We start from the raw sequence: 20,390 nt of genomic DNA on the forward strand, positions 1-20,390 counted from the left end.
TGCACATTTTCCTCTCTTCCCTATCACCGTACCCAGTATTTGAAATCTCTCACCAATTCCAGTCTCTTTCCATTCATTGTAACATCACACTGGGAGTCACCTTCTCTCTCAATAACCATAACTTTACTCTTTTCTATGTTTACTCTGAAGGCACTATGCTCACAGACATCAGCAAAACTCTGCAATAGTCTACCAAGTTCTTGTTCGATATTTGCAAGTAGTGTATACATATATATATTATATATATATATACTGTATATATATATATACATACACACATGTATATATCATCATCATCATCAGCCGTTGAGGTCCACTGAAGGACCGGCCTATCCCTAACAAAGCAGGGATGATACAGCCAATGTATCTCTACCCAGTGGCTTAGGCTGTCTGGTAGAGACTGTATGTAAGGTGAGAAGTGCTTGTGAGTGTGACTGTAGTGTTGTAGTGGCTTTGGATGTGTGTGTAGTCTGTGAGCCAAGTGTAATCGGCCCGGCTTAAGCCGACTGGGTGCAGGCATACTAGTATGCAACACTGGTTCAACCACAGCACCCCTTATGTCCGCCAAAGTAGCAAGTGGCTTGGTGAACGCTTCCCAAAGTTTTTACAATTCTGGCAGGCGGTGAACCTGCGCTCACCAGTGTGCGAAATGTACACTCTACCACTGTACCACAGAGGCTCCATATCTATATATATGTATATCTATATCTATCTATCTACCTACCTATCTATCTATATATATATTATTTATATATCTAATCTATCTATCTATCTATCTATATATATATAATTTTTTTTATTATTATAAAGGTGCATTAAACTCAATATTAAAAAAAAAAAACTTGGGCTGAAGGGATTACAGTACATAAAACCAAAAATAAATTTCCTCCCTTAATGCACTGCTCAATTAAATACTTTACTGAAAAAAAAGGGGGGGAAAAAAAAAAAACACCTATCTGTATTCTTAAGAATATGCCACATTATCTTTCTTTAATAATCACTGAAAACATGCTTTTTACTTACTATACACTGGTCTTCAAATTAACCTGTTTTCAGAAAGTATTTAAAAAAAAAAAAAAAAGACATTTAACCTTGTACAGCTGCATATAAATATCCCAGTTTATTTTTCCTTAACTGATCACTTAAAATAACCTTGTTACTATATCTACATTTGCCTTCACAACCAATCCATTCAATCAGAGAAGAAACCAATGCTGACTTCTCTCTTATTTGCCTGTACAGTAAAAAATGAATATGCCAGCATATGTTTCTTTATGAATCACCGAAAATAACATGGTTACCTATTCACGCTTGACTTCACAATTAACCTGGTCAATAAGAGACTGTGCCATTTTATTTCTGGCTGTCTCCATACGATTACATTCACCTTAGGAGAGTTTTTGAACAGGAAAGGTTAGATGGAGCCTTCATTAACCCGTTCAATATGAATGGCCCTTTCTGAGTTAAACTGATAGTGGGCTTTACTGGACCTTGGAAAAACTTTTTTGAAAATATTTATATCTATTAAGTAAATAAGTAGATTTTGCTTTCCGGGTTAAATCAGAACACATCTATGTCAATATGGTAACAACAGGCTAACGGCCAATCCCATATTACTGACATCCTGCTCAATATGTAGGGTCCCAAGGCTAGGCTACTGTTGGAGCCAGATGACATGTTTAATTGGTTTAGTCCTGTTACTTCCAGACAATATTATTCAGTTATGTGGAGATCTTTCATAGTGAAGGACTCTGATGGATATTACTTCTAACTTCATTACTGTGCAAGGTTTCTCCACAGTATAATTACAATTATCTTAATGTAGTGTGTCACAGATGCCTGAGGATGTTGAAGAGTACACGCAGCTGCACAAAGTACCAATACATGGAGTAAAGACATCAATACTTTGTTTTTCCTGCTTTTTTCCTCCTCCTTATGGGCACTAGAGTATCAATAACCCCATATACATTCTTGATTGAAGCAAACGATATTTCCCAGTTTTTTTTTTTTTTTTTCTGTCCACTGATGAATCTGAGCATACACTCTCATCTATCCAACAGCCAATACATTTTTTCCTACTTTTCTTTCTCTCATCTGTTCTTTGTAGAAACTAAGCATTCATTTTTATCTACTCAAAAGTTTATCTCAACAATACCAGTCACCATATGCATTACATGAAGTACTGTATGTGTGGCTACACTCAGTAACACAGTAAAAGTTGCTGTACTGTACTTTGTAATTTTCACATAATTTTCACTTTTTTAATGGACACTGTCGTAAGTGAGCATAAATTTCCAGTCTACTAAAAACATTTTATTTATGTCTTCTCTCTTTTCATCCACTACAGAAGCTAAGTATATATCTACAACACAAGCAACATTTTTCCAACTTTTTCTATGTCCACTGCAAAAGCATGTTTTCCATCTGCTCAAAGTACTGTATATTTTTTTTTTTTTTCCTTTTTCCCCCTGCTTTCCACTGCAGACACAGAGCACACAATCTCATCTACTAAACATTCATTTTCCCACTTCTTTTCCTTTTATATCAGTACTGACTGAGAATATAATCTTACCTAATAGTGAAAACAGTTTATATGTTTACCACTTTTTCTCCTCATAAAGTAAATCTATATACAAACTCGATCTAATCACTGCATTCTTCCCCGTTTTCTCTCTTTCTTCAGTAACACCCATGCTTATATTCTCCATCTACTCAATCACACCTGTACCAGTAGGCTAATAATATTAATCATTTTGTCACCCAATCTCCTTTATATTTCAGAGGGCAGGGTAAATATTCACTGTAATTATGAAGTTTAGTAGTGCAGTCTTATTTATGGATATAAGTCACATCAAACCTCGCCACGAAATCCAAATACTTTTATTTTTTGATGTGGGCACATTCCTAGAAGCAAGTCTGTCTCTCAAGTCACTTGCTGATGACTTTTTGTAATGAGATGCTCCACACCTGTAGACTTCAGTGATACTGAAGATTAGGGCTGATGCTCTCCCATCTATTTACAATACAGTAGTTCTTTTCCATCCATCATCCAATCCTACATTGCCCCATGAGGAGCATAGGAGCCCGGGGCTAGGCAGTTGGTCCTGACATTTAAGATGAGAGTGACCAGCCTCACTCATCCTTCAGTGGCATTACCTGAGCAGTAAACCCCAACTGCCCATGGATATAAACCTTCACCAGCTCAATCCAACTGGAGCGCTGTAATTACCCACTAAACCACTGGGTTACCACCCAGTGTAGTAAATGGTTTCCTGGTGTACAGGAAACCATTTGGCTTGTCACTAAGTTTAAGGTCACCCACAAGCAGAAGGAAGAGGAAAGAATGAAGGAAAGAAAGACGGAGGAGGGAGTGTAAAGCTACCCATAGGCAGAAGGATGAGGAAAGACTGAAGGAAAGAAAGAGAGAAGAGGATGGAAGGAAAGGTGGATGGAGGAGAGTAAAGGGCAGACACCAGAGAGCAGCACTACATTGAGTGAGTGGATGGTGAGCACTCCCACCTACCACACAGTAGTTCTTTTTTATTCATTTATTCTTTGCCAAGGTTAGGGGTGCAGGATGTTCTGTTAGGATCGAAGTTCTGCACATCCATGTTTTACAAATGGGATGTGTCTCTGATAACCAACCACATACCGGTACATAAAAATCAGGCATCACAGCAACTGTATAAGGGGGGGGGGGCTAAATTGTTGTTGATTGTATAAACAAATGATTGTATACCGAATGACTATAAAACGAAGGTATACTGTACAGCATATGCTATTCACAGTTAGGTTTGGACACTAGGTATGGCTTGTGTACTATCCGTAAATAAGACTGTGCAACTAAACAGGACAATTACTGTACAACATTCACTACCAAAAGCCTATTGCTCTGTTATTATTATTATTATCATTATCACTAAACTGTCCCACAGACCAGTTGGAGTTGATCATCAAAGTATTAGTGTTCATTATATCACTGTTAATCCCTTCCTGTCTTAGCAAGTTATTTTTTAATTTTATTGCTACTACCAGACTTTTTCAGTTCCAAGAAGACTTCTGATATTGAAAGGGTTAACAGAGGCTATACCCAACCCCTGAAGGTTGAAAGGTCTCCTTAGTGGAATATAATAGCCTTCAGGTAGCAAGGATAAAATGAAAAAGTACAGCTCCAGGCAGATGACAAAAAAACATCTTTCAAAAAACCTGCAGCTGCAAATAATATGTCTGTGTTGATATATCAATAAAGACACTGACTAGGTAGTGTTCTGTTAATGGGAGAGAGAGACAACAAAAAAAAAGCTAAAAATGCCTACATATTTATGGAAAAACATGTGAATTTCAAAATAAATGGCATACAATGGAAAATGAGCAAAGTGTTCCAAGTCTATGCATATTATCAGCTCTCAGTGTAGTGCAATAATAAATCAAATCCTCTCTACATTGAAACAAAATACTATATTGTACACACACACACAGACACAAACTCTTGCTAGCATGAAAGTCTGCAGTAGCCCCCTCTCAGCGATTTGTTTTCCGTACTATGCCCTAACAATCTCCCATATGTGTTTTTACACCTTTTAATATCAGTACAGTATGATTTCCTTAGGAGACTATGGTGTACAGCTATAGACAGCCAAATAGATTATTTGAAGTAGAAATGTACATGGGGAAAATAACCCTTTCAGCATTACAACACCAGCACAGTGTCAATGTTAAGGTGTAAGAAGGGATAAGAACCCTTTCAGTACAGGCAGGTCCCATTATTCGAGTGGGATATGTTAATGGAGGACTGCTCAGATAGCGAAACCTCATATAATGGATGCGGGGGAGGGGGGAAGCCTTGCAAACCTTGTATAATGGAGTACCAGTACATAACCTATGGGAAGAAACGGGTTAGGTTAACTGACCCTGCTCATGTCACCGAATTCTGACTTAAACTGCCCATTCTCATATCATCAGTTTCTCATATAGCAGATGCTCATATAACAGGACCTGCTTGTATTATGACACTAGCGCAGTGTTAAGGTTTTAGTGTACGAACAAAGTAAATTACTGAGAAAGATGCATTATGCTCCAAACCCAGGAAGAATTCCACCCTCTATGACTGGCTGGCCATTTACTCGGGTCACTACTACTATCATCTTGACCACCTACTGTCCTCTTGACTATGATGAAGTCTTTTGTCACTTATTCCTCATACCACCAAATTATTTTACTAAGCTTAGGAGACTAGTCTTTCAAATTTGAGGAATAGGATACAACCTTCATTAACCCCCCATCCTTTACAATTAGACTATTCCCCTAAGCTGCATTAAATAATCTGTTTGGTAGCCAGAAAACTGCCCCTACCTGCTTCTGCTATACAATCACTCCTCACTAAACACCTGGAAACAGTCTAGGTAAAATGCTACTCTACATGAAACAGCTTCTGGCAAATAGTGTGGTTATTTGCTCAAACGATACAAAATTCTCATATCACAGCAACTTTATAATGAACCATCAGCAACCCGAAAGTAAAACGAGGTGTTAATTCACCAGCGAAACTTAACAACAAAACAACGTTTAACTTCTTCACCAAAGAAACAGCTTTTCAGCTTTACTGCAGCCTCCAGATGATTTTATTTAACCCAGGAAAGCCTTCTCAGACCAAGTGCATTAACAAGACTAAATCTAATCCCTCAAATCTGAAAAGCATCCCCTAAGCTGAATAAAACCATCTGGAGACAGCAAGAATAAAATATAAAAAGCATCGCTGTACTAAAAGTTACAAAAAATGGCTTTAAAAGAGGAGTAACTGTACTAACCTGGCCCATCAGCCTGCCTGTTAAATAGTAGGTGTATAATCAATTCCTGGGATAACTAATATTTTTCACACACCGAGTTCTGCATTATACGAGTTATCTCAGTATATAATCTTTTTGTCCACAGAATTTTGCATGATTCAATTTGCCCCATTATAAAATCATTTCATACACAAAATTTTGCATCATCTGAGTTGTCTCCCACCGCAAATCTTTTTCATCCGTAGATTTTTGCATTATGTGAGTTGCCCCAGTATAAACCTTTTCCTGCTTGGAATTTAATGCTGTCAGAGTTCTCCCAGTATCAATATTTTTTTTTTTCTATCAATCTGTCTTTTCATTCAACTGTTTACCGCCCCATCAGAAGCATAAGGGCACAGGGTTACACTATTTTGTCCAGACATTTAAGTTGAGTGACCAGATGCTCGGCCCCAAGGATTATGTGAGTAACAAACCCCAACCACCCTCAACTGTAAAGCCCTATAGGCCACATCTGGTTGGAGCCCCTTAACCCACTGGACCACCAACCATCCATGGAATTTGGTCTTATCCAAGGTACCCCATTATAGGTGCTGCCACTCGACTGCAACCACACTGGAATTACTCTCCATGGTGTGTGCAATGGTGTCAGGGATTGCATGTGAGAGCCACATATTGCAGAGCCGGGCATACTGAGAGTCATCAAGGTGTAGAGGGTTGCCTCGCTTCAAACCCTGGTCCGTCTCGCCATACTCATCCAGGTAGGGTGGGCTCACAAAGCAACCTAAAGAAAAGGCAGGGAGAAAATTACAGTGTGCACCTAACACATCACTACTCCTACTTGTCATTCTCCTATACTGGCAGATATCCCTACAATGAGAGAGGCATGGCATATTTCATTGCCAATAGATATGATGTGTCAAGCAGGAGTTCCAAATATGATGCAAGAGAAAAAGCAGAGGAATAGTATGCAAGCTTTTATCCCTGACTGTAATCAAACCAAAAACATGATCATTCCCCAACCCTTATTCCCCCCTAAAGATGGGGTGAGGGAGTGTCAAGAAACAAGGAGAGAGAAAGCAACACCATATCCACTGAAACTAGTCCAGATGCTCATTCATGAGATACCTACCTTTAATTCTGCCAGCGAGCAGGAGTATTTTACATTCGCGCACCCTGAGGAAGATGCCAGTGCCAGCGCCACAGTGGTCGGCGTGGAACGTACACGCACCAACCATTTGACGTGAACCCTCTGGAAACTCGGTCTGGCAACAGTAACTCTATAGAGAGAGCATTGTTCTGAGTTTGTACTGTGACTGTTGGCGATGGAAAGGGATACATTCAAGTGATGGCATCAATATGACCAGGCAGTGAAACTGACTAGTAATACAAACATCCCTCAATCTCTTCCCTGTCCCCTGAAAGGAGGATGGTGGGCTGCATAAGGATAACTTCAGCCTGAGTTCACTGGGTTCACATTCTGATAAGTCTGAGATTGCAACTACTACTACTACTACTACTATTACAACTACTACAACTATTACAACTGTGACTGTTACTAAGGTTGTTGTACTAGGATCATGCCATATTTCAGTAACTTTAAAATATTCGCTGTTGTTACTCAAGAAAGTAGGTAAATTAAGCCTCTCTCTCTTTTTTTTTTTTTTTTTTTTTTTTTACAAAAACCTATCAGACAAACTGAAATGCTGCTTAGGTCTGATTTCACTCCTATTGATAAACAAACAGTAAAAGCCAATCCTGTGTAATCACCTTAAGAAAGAAAGGCCTGACGCTACACTACCATAATCAAGAATAATTTGAAGTAAAAACCTGACCAATGTTCCTGATAGTGTTTCACATAAAATCCTCCAGCCACTTCTGACAGATTTAAACTGATACATGCACAGCAAGTAATTACTCTTACTTGAACACTTTACACTTTAACTTCATGTGCCTACAGGTAACATTACTATTAAACTGACTGAGCAATGGCAATATTTTGAGTAACAATAACATAGCAGACCCAATGTACCTGTGAACAGAGCATCTTGCCACAGACAAGACACATGGTGGGTGTGCGGGAATCATCCCCAGAAGATGCCGGGCACGGGAATTGGGACACGGTATTGATGAGCTCGGAGTAGTCCCGTGGCAGACTCACCAGCCGGTTAATTCGTGTCCAAGCCCTCACACACCCCTCACTGCCTGCACAACTTAACAGTGTCCCAACTCTGCTGTCCTCACACCACCTGACATGTTATAAAATGCTAATGTTAATATAGACTCTTAAACTACCTTTTGTGGGAATTATACTCTGCAGATGTTTTTCTCTCAATATTCATCATGTATATCCCCCGACACACCCCACGCTGCCAGCACAACCCAACAATGCATCAACTCTCCTGTCCTCTCACCACCTTCCATGGTCCCAGTGCTATAGTATCCCCTTGTGGACAGAGGGACTTGAGGTTGCATATGCAATTTTATGACAACATTCACAGACTACTGACCATGCTAACAAGAGTATGTCTTTTCATTTGATGGCAGTGCACATTATTTAATCCTCTCTGTAATTATACTCCTTCTCTCCCTCCCAGTGTCCTATACAAGACATCACTGGAGAATGGCTTAACATCTACTCTACCTATTGACTAGTTCCTGAAGAGCTGGGTCGCTGAACGTTGGCTTGAGGTGGTTCATATTTAAGCCAAGGTACCTCAGTAGGCAGTAATATTCACTCTCTGGCACCCACACAGATGACTGTAGCTCTTCTGGGGTTGGTACCTCTGTCAGGAAGTGGAAGAAGAGGCCACAGCAACGCAAGAATGGCAGGCTGTAATGGGGGGAAAAAAATGTGCAAGAAAATCAAGGGCACGGGGGGGGGGATTACAGCAACACAAAATGATAATCATTTAATCCATTCATTTGATTTTACATACCAGCTTTCTTTGACATAGTTAAGGAGGCGCTGTGGGTTGACTGTGAGTGGACGCAGATTAGCAACAGTGCGACAGTGAACCAACATTGACATCAGCCAGTCACCATCACCATCAACACTGCCACTACCACCATCACTGTTACTGCTGCTGCTGCTTCCCTCACCCTCACCGTGACACCCTTCATCTTCTGGATTCAAATCTACATCCATGTCAGAATCAGGATGCTCCTCTTCGTATGTCAGCAGAAGCTGCACTAGGTGAGCCAGGAAGCACACTTGCAGTAAATATAAATCCTGCAAGTACAAACAAAAATGATTATCTGAATACAGTGCAAGGCTGTCTTCCTCGTAAACCAGAACTATTATCACTCTAACCCAATTTTCCATGTTCAAATAAGAGCGGAGAAGATCTAAATCGCACTTCTTTAATCTATCTGGGCAAATGGATGTCCGAGGGGGCATTCTCTATCCCTTTGTGTAATGGGAAGAATGAGATTACTAATGACCAAGCTTCTGGATGGCAAGGTTACCCTCCTCCTCCTAGCCCTTTGTCACCTGACACAATATTATCCCCACTCCTAGTTTTTTCTCACCTGTCACAACCAGCCACCATTTCTAGCCCTTTCAGTCACCTGCTGTGGACTGATGGCCACTCCCCGAATATTTGGTAAGTCTGACAGTTGCGAATGTGACCAGCACTCTAAAAGTGTAACTATCTCTGGTACCTGTTCTTGCTAATCTCAGATTATTTCACTCACCTTTGGAGTGATATTTCAAACTAAGGGGTTAGATGCAGCCTTCATTAACCTCTTCACTATGGTTCCCAACAATGTATGAAGCAGTCTGCTCTGTGGCCAGAAAAAAGTGAATAAGAAGCCACTGTAATGAAAGGGCTGACCATAGTTATGATCAACTCTGAACTGCACCTGCTGTGAACCGATGGCCACTCCCTGGATGTTTGGGAAGACTGACGGTAGTGAAAGTGTGAGTGTGACCAGCATACTGAAGGTGTCCCACTCCAGCACACAGGGAACATCTTCTCCACCCTCCAGTAACACACTCAACAAACGAACAGCTGCACTCTCGATGGTCTGAAAAAGAAAAGAGGGAAATGAAAAAAAATCATCTTCATATCAACGTCACCACCACTCCAATCCATAATCCCTCCAAAAACTGTATCATCGCCATCATCCAATTTGCCATAACTGCAAAGGGGTTAGCAGGAAAAATAAAATAAAATAAATAAATAATCGGTCATCATCATCATCACAATTCAAGAGTCTGATTTTTTTTGTGTGAGGGATATGTTCTAAAAAACCAACAGGATATAAGGGTTGGCTTATCCAAGACACTGCAATGCAGAAAAGCACATATGGAACACCAAACCTATTACTGTACTTTTAATTTTTTAACACAGTAGGGGAAATGTGCAGCAAACTTAACTAGTACAAAAAATTTACTTCATATAATTAAGCTGATCTCTTAACTGTATGACCAACAGCTGTACACACCAACCTGTTTTTTCTTAACACAGTGAGGGACATGTGCAGCAAACTTTACAAGTGCTGCAAGACAATCCCTCTGGCGTGCTGAGAGCGACGTGAGGAGAGCTCGGCTAGAGCTGCGCTGTGTCTGCTCCAGTGTGTGGATGGTGTATGCTGCACTGCCCCACACCAGCAAGGGGATTCTTACACTCGACAGATTCGGGTTCACTCCCAGACCATGCTGGAGGGGGAGGGGAGTGTTACGTAAGATTAAGTTATTTTTGCAACAATATCACAAAAATAATGATAAAAAGTGCTCCCATATTATTCCCTTCATGATGTACAAATCTGAGCATCATTACTGTAGGTCACTACATTTAATGTCAGATGACTGGTCTACACCCCTTGGCGGTATTACATTATGAAAAAATCCTCCAATTGTCTTGTAGGTTAGAATACACTCCAAACAAGAGGCTGAATGTTTGATCCCATCAAAGGGCCAATGGTTATTGCCAAGGAGGACATTCAGTCACTATGTATAACACTCCCCAACAAAGTCTTCAAGTACTGTAGAGGCAATGCCTCATGAGGAGATGAGTGCATAGTGTAAATCTTTATCATTTTCACCATCATCCCCTCATTTTTTTTCCATTTATGGATGGGGTGAGGTAAGGTTTGGAAAGCAAGGAAAAAGAAAACATGGCACATGGAGAATTACTCAACAACAAGCTCAGTGAAATAAGTGAAGCATTCACTCACTCCCTAAATATTCCTGCCTCCAGAATCCTGAATCTACCTCAGAGGCTTCACATTTGCACATATCACATTTTATCATTTTTCTCTGAATGTATATAACATTACCAGCCAGATCTAGTCCCTCCAAGGACTATCAAGTTAAAAGGACGGAAGCCAAACTAACCATATAAACAGCATGAGCAAAGGTGGCCATCATCTCTGACGTGTGGGCAGGGAAGTCCGGTAGTGTTGTGGCGGCGGGGTTGTTGAAGAGGGCACAGAACGCCTGGGCCATCTCAGTGTTGGTGGCCGCAATTAGGTCCATTGCCACAGTTGTCATCACAGGTGCATTCCAGCAGTTGTCCATGGCCTCATCTTCATCTTCATCTTTGCCCTCTCCACCCTCAAGCAAACACAAATATCATCATCATCATCATCATAATCCAATTTCCTTTCTCAACTTCATCACCATCATAACCAAAATTTCCATTCATGATATTCATTATCATCACCTACCTGTCCACTATTCATCATCATAACCCAATTTTCATTCTCATCTTCATCACTATCACTATCAAAATTTCCACCTTCATCATCATCATCATCATAAATTATCATCATCATCATAAATCATCATCATCATCTTCCAACTACAATATTTCAATGGGGTGGGAATGATTTAAAAATAAAGCAAAATACAAGAAAATAGACAGTCTCCAATATGTCATGCCTATGTTCCAAAATCTAACATCACCCTTTCAAACAACCGCTACTGGACACTGGGTAAAGCTAGAAATTTAGCTGTACAGGACTGTTTTTTTTCTCTTTTTTCTGGAGAGGGACACCTTCACATGGTAGCACAAATATGAACTGGCAACATCCCTGCCTCATCTCCCACCCCTTCTCCCCAAAGGAGGATGGTGGATTGCAGGAGGAGGACATCTTCAGGCTGCAGTCCATTGTGTTCACATTCCGCTAAGTTTTTGTATGTAACTACTCAAAACAACATACAGGTGACAGAATGAGGACTTACTGTATATGAACAATTCTATGCAGTAAATTATAATACAGTACAGCATAACCTACACTGGATATAACACTGAAAGAAGAAAGGAACTGATGGTGAGCAATTTATAATAATTTTGCATAACCTAAAGAAAAGATAATAACGTGGATTAATACAATGAGTGCAACAATATAAAATGTAGAGAAGATAACTCTGAAAGAAAGATAACAACTCTGAAAGAAAATTTAATAACACTGAAAGAAAAGATAATATGTGAAATAACAATGGAATCAAAATAGCAAACAAAACAAATCACTGCCGCCTTTACTGAATGCCCACTGCCACAACAAAATATAATACTTCAGTATATTGACTACCTTTCCACCCACCATCCAATCCTTTTTTTGCCCCATTAGTAGTGTACAGGCCCAAGGCTAGGCTACTTAACTTTTGAAAACTTGACTCTTGCAACCAACCAATTTCATTCAGTTTGAGAGAGACAACATGTATGTAAGGGATTAATGAAGACTAAATCTCAATCCTCCACTTAAAAAATTCAATGTTAAACTAACAGAAAATTGTCTATTAGTATTAACAGTATGAAATCATAACAAAAGACAACTTCACGTTAAATAGGTTGAGTTTATTCCAAGCTGAATAAAATAATCTGGTGGTGGGAGAAAAAATCTCTTAGGCTAAAGGAAGTAGACAAAAAGTTAAACTCTCTTTTACTTTAACTTGGCCTAAAACTGTTTTCTCTCCAACTTGAATGCTGAGTTATAACAACAGAATAACACAGAATAATACAAGAAGTGTTCTGTCAAGGATATAGTGCCACAGCATTATAGTGCCACAGCATTGTCTTTTTCTGCCACGCAGCCATTTGTAATAAGCTGCACAAAGACAAAACTCTAGGCCAAGTTAAGGTGAAAGAACAACAGTGAAATAATGTTACCACATCAAGTGCCAGTGCTGTCCTGTGCACCATCTCTATGTACCATGTACTGTAATATACTTGGCCCTCACTTAGCCTCTTCCATACCAGGATATACTTTTAACCTCTTGAATTTGATGACATATTTATGATTTCGCTACTGCAACATTCACAAGATTTTATTTAAGTTATGGAGATAAATTAGGTTGTGGAGGGCTAATGAAGACTGTTTCACACCACAATGTCTGGAGACAGAGAGAATTAAAAAAAAAAAAAACTATGTCATCAGAATAAAAAGGTTAAGATTATTTCTCCTTTTGCCAGATTACTTTATTAAGTCCAGGAGATACTTATCCAACTTGTAGAGTCTGAATACAGTTTTCATTAACCTCTTCACTACTATACAGTTTTTACTTTGCCAAAAACTGCCATCTTTCCATCTTGAATGCTGAATTGTAAGGGTAACTACTAGAATGTGATGTTAACCACAAAGAAGAGCTGCGGAAGGGAAGTAGAGCTGCAGCAGTCTTTTTCAACCACAGAGCTACATGAAGAAAGTTGCAAAAAGGATAAGAATCTAGGCCAAATTAAGGTGAAAAAACTTTAGGCTGCTCTCCCAAGCTGAACAAAATCATCTGTCAGCAGCAGGAATAAAATAAAGATGATGTCCACAGGCTGAAGGGATAAAGAGTGATGGAACTGTGCAGACAAAACACTACTTTAGGTGTGGCATACTCCTGCTGGTGACTGATGGACTAAAGGCAGGGTTAACAGCACACAAAATACCCATACACTACTTATATTCAGAACAGCATTACAGTTAGCCCTCATTGTATTTTCTTTTTTTTTCTTTTTTATGGTAAAGCCAGTACTAGGAACAGAAGGCAACTGATAAATTTATAGGTTCTCTGATTCACTTAGGGAAATTAAGGTGCACTTTCATGCTATGTACTGATGTAGTGAATTAGCCTCGTTGTCCTCACACAATTCCTAGGTACCTGGTGGTCTAGTGAGTTAAGGCACTCTATACAGATGTGACCCACAGTGGTCTAATTCCAAGAGGGGGCTGGGGTTTATTGCTTACATTATGCCACTAAGAGTTATGCAACTGGTCACTCTAGCCTTAAATGTCTGGGCTGAGCAGCCAAGATGGACATCTATGGTCCTGTTGGGGCAATACAGGACTGAATGATGGATGGATGGTCGGAATGGGGCGTTAACAGGCAAATTTTTATTACAGGGGATGGCCAGTAAGTAGAACTCCACTTGAAGCTGACCTGACAGTACCTTATGTGTTGAGGGGATGACTCAATCTGCTAGTGTAGGTATGGGTGTGGTAGTGAGAAGGAAACAGATCAATAATGCAGGATAGACACAGATAATGATCACTTGGCCATCCTTTCAACATACAAGAAACTGACCGTCACGAATTTGCGCGAGCGTATTTGTAGGTTCGTGACATTTTGTTTCAGTGCGAAAACCGTGAATTCTAGTGGAATTCCCACTGCGTATCACTCAGTTCAACCGTCCTAGCATTCACTCGATTGGGACGGTTTTCAGAACATTTTTCACTGTTTCATAAATGATCATCCTTGCGCGCGACATTAGCGCCTTCACTGAGTGATTTATTGTGAGCGTATATCGCTCACTTTCTTTCCGCTGACCGCTGAAGCAAACATGGGAGGCCCTCGCCCTCTTTCATAATCCGAAGTTAGTCAGGCTTTGATCGTCGTGAGAAGGTTCGTGTGCCCAGCGTGGAGAAGCGCCACCATTGTACAGCGAGTTCCTGAAATCTCCACCTAGACGGTGAACTGGCGAAGAGGTTTAGCGTATTGCAGCGTCCGTCCTACGTACTGGCGCCCAGTCATTCCGCTTAGCTCCATCTACTGACCAGTATTTCTTTTCGTTTTCCTAGGTTTAAGTTTTACTGTTTGAATGAGCGAGTGAGTGTATTTCCCTTGTTATTTTGAATTCATTTTGAGACTCATGTAATGTAAAATTAATTCAGTGTAATCGATAAATTTACAGTTCTTTTTCTTTGAGCTTAATGTAGTTAAACCCGTGTTTTATATCTCCACATTAAGCTTATTCTAGTTGCCGCTCCTAGTTTGCATAAATGCTTTGCATTATTCATAACTGGTACTCAGGCCAGTTTCTTTTGTATCAAGCTTAAATCCACTGTGCCAGCCAGGAGTTAATGCACCGGCAAGAACGTCTTTATCATTAATAGCATTAGTTATTGATTGTCAGGGGTGGAGTCACTTTCTCATGAGGCTAACAGTTCTAACAAACAGCACTCGTGAGTAATTAGTTTCTACTGTGTACTGTTGAGAAAGTTTATAAATTCTCGTCCTTAGATAATCGGCGAAGTAAGCCGGCATAAAGTAAAACTTACTGCTTGATTTTCACAAGTCAATTTTTGCCCCTATTTACATGCAACAACTAAAGTATATTTAATTCATAAATTCACATCCCCCCATGACACTGACCAGCATAGTGGAAGACGAATATTATATATGGGCCACCCTGTACAAGGTTTTATATATATAATGTGGACTTACTGCAACAGAACCACTTTAATTGAAGCAACTGAGAAATAAGGACTATCTCTACAGGATATGAGATGACAACAATGACAAGCTAATAATGTTAATCAATACAGTATAATACTGCTCAAAGGGGAACACTACTGAGTTTGAAGGTGTGATACGTGGAACCATATCACTAAGTATGAATGATGAGAATGCAATGAGTTAACTGACAATTTTTTTTCTTTACTTTGTATTATGATAATTCTTTTCAAAATTACTAGTGATGAAAAGGGGTTTCAGTTTATCTGTATACAGCCAGATGTCTTTATTCCACATAGGGTGGCCACAAACAAACCTCTAAATGATAAATATGTTCAATATACCTGATAACCAACATGTACTGCCCTGAATCACAATAACAAAGTCATATGCAGCATTAATAACCTAATGAAAATAATGCAGCTAAAAGAAACACTACTTAATCAGGGTAAGGCCTCAGAAAACTAGGATCATTAACGAATCTACTGTAAATACAGTGTGTCCCAAAAATGTGTAAGAAACTTCAAGATTTGCTTTGGTTAAACTGGGTAAAAAAAACATTTTAATAATATGGCTCAATTCTCTGCAGTTACACAGCTACAGTTACTGAGGACTTTAACAGTCAAAATTGTCTTCATCATTATTCACTCATAAAATCATCAGTGACTGTAGCTCTGTAACAGCTGAGGATTCGACCCACTGATTTTTTTGTTTTTTTGTTTTTTTCTACGCAAAATCAGTCAATGAACAGCCTCCTGAAGACTTTCACACATTTCCCATGACACAAACTATAATATGAGTGTGGGCGGCATTATACCATCTATCCTATGCCAAATAAACATGAGTATCGTAAGGTCTCTAATACTCCATCTATCCTATATATAAGAAACATAAGAGCCCCATTACACCACCTATTTATCTAATAAACATGAGTGAGGGCCTCTTAGTACCTTCTTGTGTTTCTTGTAGAGTGGCAGTTTGGACCAACGAGGTGGTCTACCCCCCTGCCCTCCTTCCCTATACCGCCTACACGAGGGTACAGTTACGGAATTTGAAGAGGCCCCTCCAGCTCCAACTGAACCCAGCACCAGGACCGAGGTACTGCCCCCTCCAGCCCCCATAGGACTGGGTGAGGCTGGGGCTGAACCACTGCCATCTACTGGCCCTCCTACCACTGGCACTGACCCTCGCAGTGGACTGGCTTCTGACTGAGAATCGGGGGCGGGTGCATCATCTTCATCGGGCCGAGCTCCAGAAACCGTCACAGTCTGAGTACCATGCAAAATGCTGTTACCAACCCACTCATAGTATGGTACTCAAAACCACCACAGTCTTGGATCATGCAAAATGCTGTTACCATTCCACTCACGATACTGTACCTCAGCATAACTTCCAAGTCATAAAATCTGGAATATAGTCCTTTCTGTACCAGCAACAGTACATATGCTGATTTACTGCACAGCAAAATTTCTCAAAATATCAAACCCACACTTGAGGAGTTACTATATAACTATTCCATTATACGTGTAAACACAGTTTCTGAATATGGATTTATTGTAGTATGGTATAGCAACAATATAAAATTTACCATATAAATTTTAGACTCAGAGTTTATGACTTACCACTTTTTTTTGGCCTAGTATTTGTCTCTCATGGTTTCCCTCAAATTGGTACAAATACTGATTACTGTCTGGTTAGTGAAAAAAAAAATAATAATAATGTATTAGTTTATAATATTACAAAGCCAAACTTAGTTATCCACAATGGATGCTTTTCTTCTGTTCAGAGAATTTTACCTCAACACTTTCATATTGTGAAGCATTCCCTGGCAAAGTGTCAAAAATTATGTAACTCAAAAACTCTCATACTTTTCCTGTGCCTTTAAGTCCGTATCAGTCAAACTTATCACTCATCCATCTAATACAAAAGTTGCACCTCAGTTCACAAAACAGTATCTGTTACAATCAAACGATGAGACCTTTGACATGAACAGAGTTAATGATAGCACAACTCACTGAAGTTCACATTCCATTCATACTCCAATTACAGTTTGAAATGGCAGTAATATTCAGTCCCATGCTCCCACTCTTTTGACCACTTTCAATGATATCCTGGGGTATATATGGGTAGTAGTAGTAACTCTCCTTCCTATACCAGTATACAGTACTAATGTAATATTCTGTGCTGATGTGTGCATGTACTGTGCTATGCTCACAGTGCTGTGAACTGGTCAAATGGATAACTTAAAACCCACACACTGAAACTGCTTATTGTAAGGACAAGAGTTTTGGCCCAACTTGGACCCTCTTCATGTACAAAATGGGATAAAAAAAATATTTTATGACCATATATAGAATGGTGCTCTGTCTTTCCTTATCACTGAGCAGAGTCCAAGTCAAACTGAAACTGTTACATCTTCACAATTTATACAATTTCAATTAGTGAATATAAGTCTTCTATCATTTTCATTAATACCACAAACAAAGCTGAATGAGTTAAAGTATTACTGTGTTTAATAATGAATCCTTTAGAGCAGGCTTGGGAAAGCAAGAAGGGTAAGTGGGAGAGTTCAGAATGAGGAGATTTATCATCCTCCTGCAGGTCATTACTGTCAGGAGAGATGGGTGGGGAGGAAGTGACATGCCAAAACGCAAGATTACACAACACACGCACATACATACATACTCACCTGAACATATGGTGAAGGTTACATCACTGACATGGAAAGACTTAGCCATGTTACTGCAACTGAGTGCACAAAGGTGCAAGCAGGTCCCAAAATTATGAAATGCCTCTACAGTATATGATAAAATGAGACGTAGACGAAAGAAGTTTAGGGAAATAAGTGTCTCCCAGCTATAAAGGGGCTCTTCTTTTGGGATAAGGGTACTATTTACAAAACATGTGAAAAAAGCTTTATGCTATATGGAAGTGAGACTTGGCCAGTTTGAGATGATACAATCTTTCTAGACTGCACAAAATTGAATATGCTGAGATCAATGAGCAGAGCATTTCTGAGTAACAGAACAATATACTACAAGAGAGATATGGCATAAGTGACTATTAAAGATGTGGTACAAACCAGCTGAATAAAATGGTTGAGGCATATTACGAGAAAAGGTAAGGGTGACTGGCTGTGTAGTCAAAAGTATGAATGTAGAGAGGGGAGAATGCCCAGAGGCAGACTGAGGAAGACATGGGATGAAGTCCTGCATGGAGACCTTCTGGATAAGGGACTGAGTAGTGGAATGGCTCAAGAGCGTGAAATAACATGGAAGGCTGCCATCAATGACAAAGTGAAAAGACCTACAAATGCTTGCATGGTCAATAATCTCTAAACATAAAATGTATTTGTTCAGACTGCATCCTACATTATAAAGTGTAGTCAGCGGAAACAAATAAATGTCAAATAACTTCTACCACAATCACACACTTTAGAAATCATCATAAAAAACTTGTGGCTGATCCATGCCTTCACATTCTAAGTATGAATACTTTGGTTCTCTAAGTACTACTTGTATACTTCATTCATCCCAAACTGTAATGCACCTGGGGTGCGATGATCAGACACATTTACAATCACAGTAATTCCCTGCTCACTTGTCCCCGCCCCAGAGGGACTAGGGGACGGGTATTGTTTTCACTTGGTTTGCCTGTCTGTTTGTCTGTCTGTCAATCTGTCTGTTACATCTTTATGCGAACTCTACTGGTGTGATTTTAAGTAAAATTACAGTGAGATGGGCTATGACCTTCTGATCACCTGATCAATTTTGGGCCAAAATTGGCCCATTAGCCAGGCTGTAGGCCCCCCCCCCCCAAAAAAGGAAGGGGTGGGGGGGACAAGAAATCATTTTATCGTCATAACTCCTTTCAAATTTGTCATATCGACATGAAACCAAAACCTAAAGGTGCATCTATCAAATCTGTATCCTATAACATCCCTCAATACATCACTGGGGTCACCTCCCAGATAGCAGTAGAGGGGTCAGTGTCAAGTGGGTCAGGCCTAAAATTTCAAATATGCACAAGATCGTCAATTTTCACCTGATTTACTCCAAATTTGATATGTGACATCTTTCACTGTATATCTTGTTGTGTTTATACGTCAGCTCTAAAATGACTGTCAGAGGCAGGTTTGGTGTGCCTTAGCACCACTTCTTGTTTAATTTGTTTCTGCAGGAAGAACCAGAAAAATGGAAATATTCTGCACTCACATTTCCTCATCATTCCTACAAAAACAAGTCATGGATACAACTGGGAAATTATAATTAGTTAGTTTGTGTTATCTTAGCCTTGTACTTTTAGGGGGAATGATGAAATCAGAATCCCTGAGATGCATAAACCTGAGAATAACAATGATTTACTAATCCTGCAAAGTGAAAGGAACTCTATTTAGGCACCTTCAAATTTTTTTCCGAAAGTCATTTTATCTACATCTTATATTGTGTACTGTATTAAGAGCTGGGATGAAGTAAAATGCTGACTGCTATACCTGTACAACAGTCAACTACAATCTGGGAAGAAATCTGCATATACTGTAAGGACAACAATAAATTAAATTATCTGATGGTGTATATTGTACAGCAACCCCTACTTCTGATGCAATGGCTGCATAGTGTAGACATGAGTCCAGTTTCTACTCACCCTCACCCCCCCCTCCCACCTATGTTCTGAAAGCAAATCGTAGCCTGAGTGTCACACTGAACCATGGCTCACAACTGCACATCAAAGTTACATTCTCTGTAAACTGAATGCCTGACAGCAACAAATCCATGCTAGTAGCTATGCTCATATGGCTTCTTTCTTGTTTTATTTTTTTAATTTTAATTTTTGCTACTACTGTACCAAAGGTTTTTATTTAGTTTCCTCGTCACTGCACGAAATCTCACTCACACTTATAAGAGTTCAGTAGTATTATATATGAAGAAATGCATCATCAT

General features: G+C 39.6%; 1 protein-coding gene across 1 annotated transcript in view; it reads right to left on the reverse strand.

Annotated features, from left to right (window-relative positions):
* Positions 1 to 5,707: 5,707 nt before the first annotated feature.
* Positions 5,708 to 20,390, reverse strand: part of Ubr1 (Ubr1 ubiquitin ligase) — a 60,978-nt gene continuing 46,295 nt past the window's right edge. Inside the window, exons 23-31 of the mRNA XM_080267494.1 lie at positions 16,401 to 16,718; positions 11,125 to 11,343; positions 10,237 to 10,446; positions 9,648 to 9,812; positions 8,723 to 9,015; positions 8,428 to 8,616; positions 7,816 to 8,032; positions 6,916 to 7,063; positions 5,708 to 6,567 (exon numbers count right to left, since the gene is read on the reverse strand). Of these exons, the coding sequence (XP_080123620.1) occupies positions 6,368 to 6,567; positions 6,916 to 7,063; positions 7,816 to 8,032; positions 8,428 to 8,616; positions 8,723 to 9,015; positions 9,648 to 9,812; positions 10,237 to 10,446; positions 11,125 to 11,343; positions 16,401 to 16,718 (1,959 nt within the window). The 3' untranslated portion in view covers positions 5,708 to 6,367. The remainder of the gene's footprint in view (positions 6,568 to 6,915; positions 7,064 to 7,815; positions 8,033 to 8,427; positions 8,617 to 8,722; positions 9,016 to 9,647; positions 9,813 to 10,236; positions 10,447 to 11,124; positions 11,344 to 16,400; positions 16,719 to 20,390) is intronic.

This window comes from Coenobita brevimanus, chromosome 24 (assembly GCF_032717465.1).
Source record: "Coenobita brevimanus isolate Jiangsu-jjx chromosome 24, ASM3271746v2, whole genome shotgun sequence".
NCBI classification, from domain to species: Eukaryota; Metazoa; Arthropoda; class Malacostraca; order Decapoda; family Coenobitidae; genus Coenobita; species Coenobita brevimanus.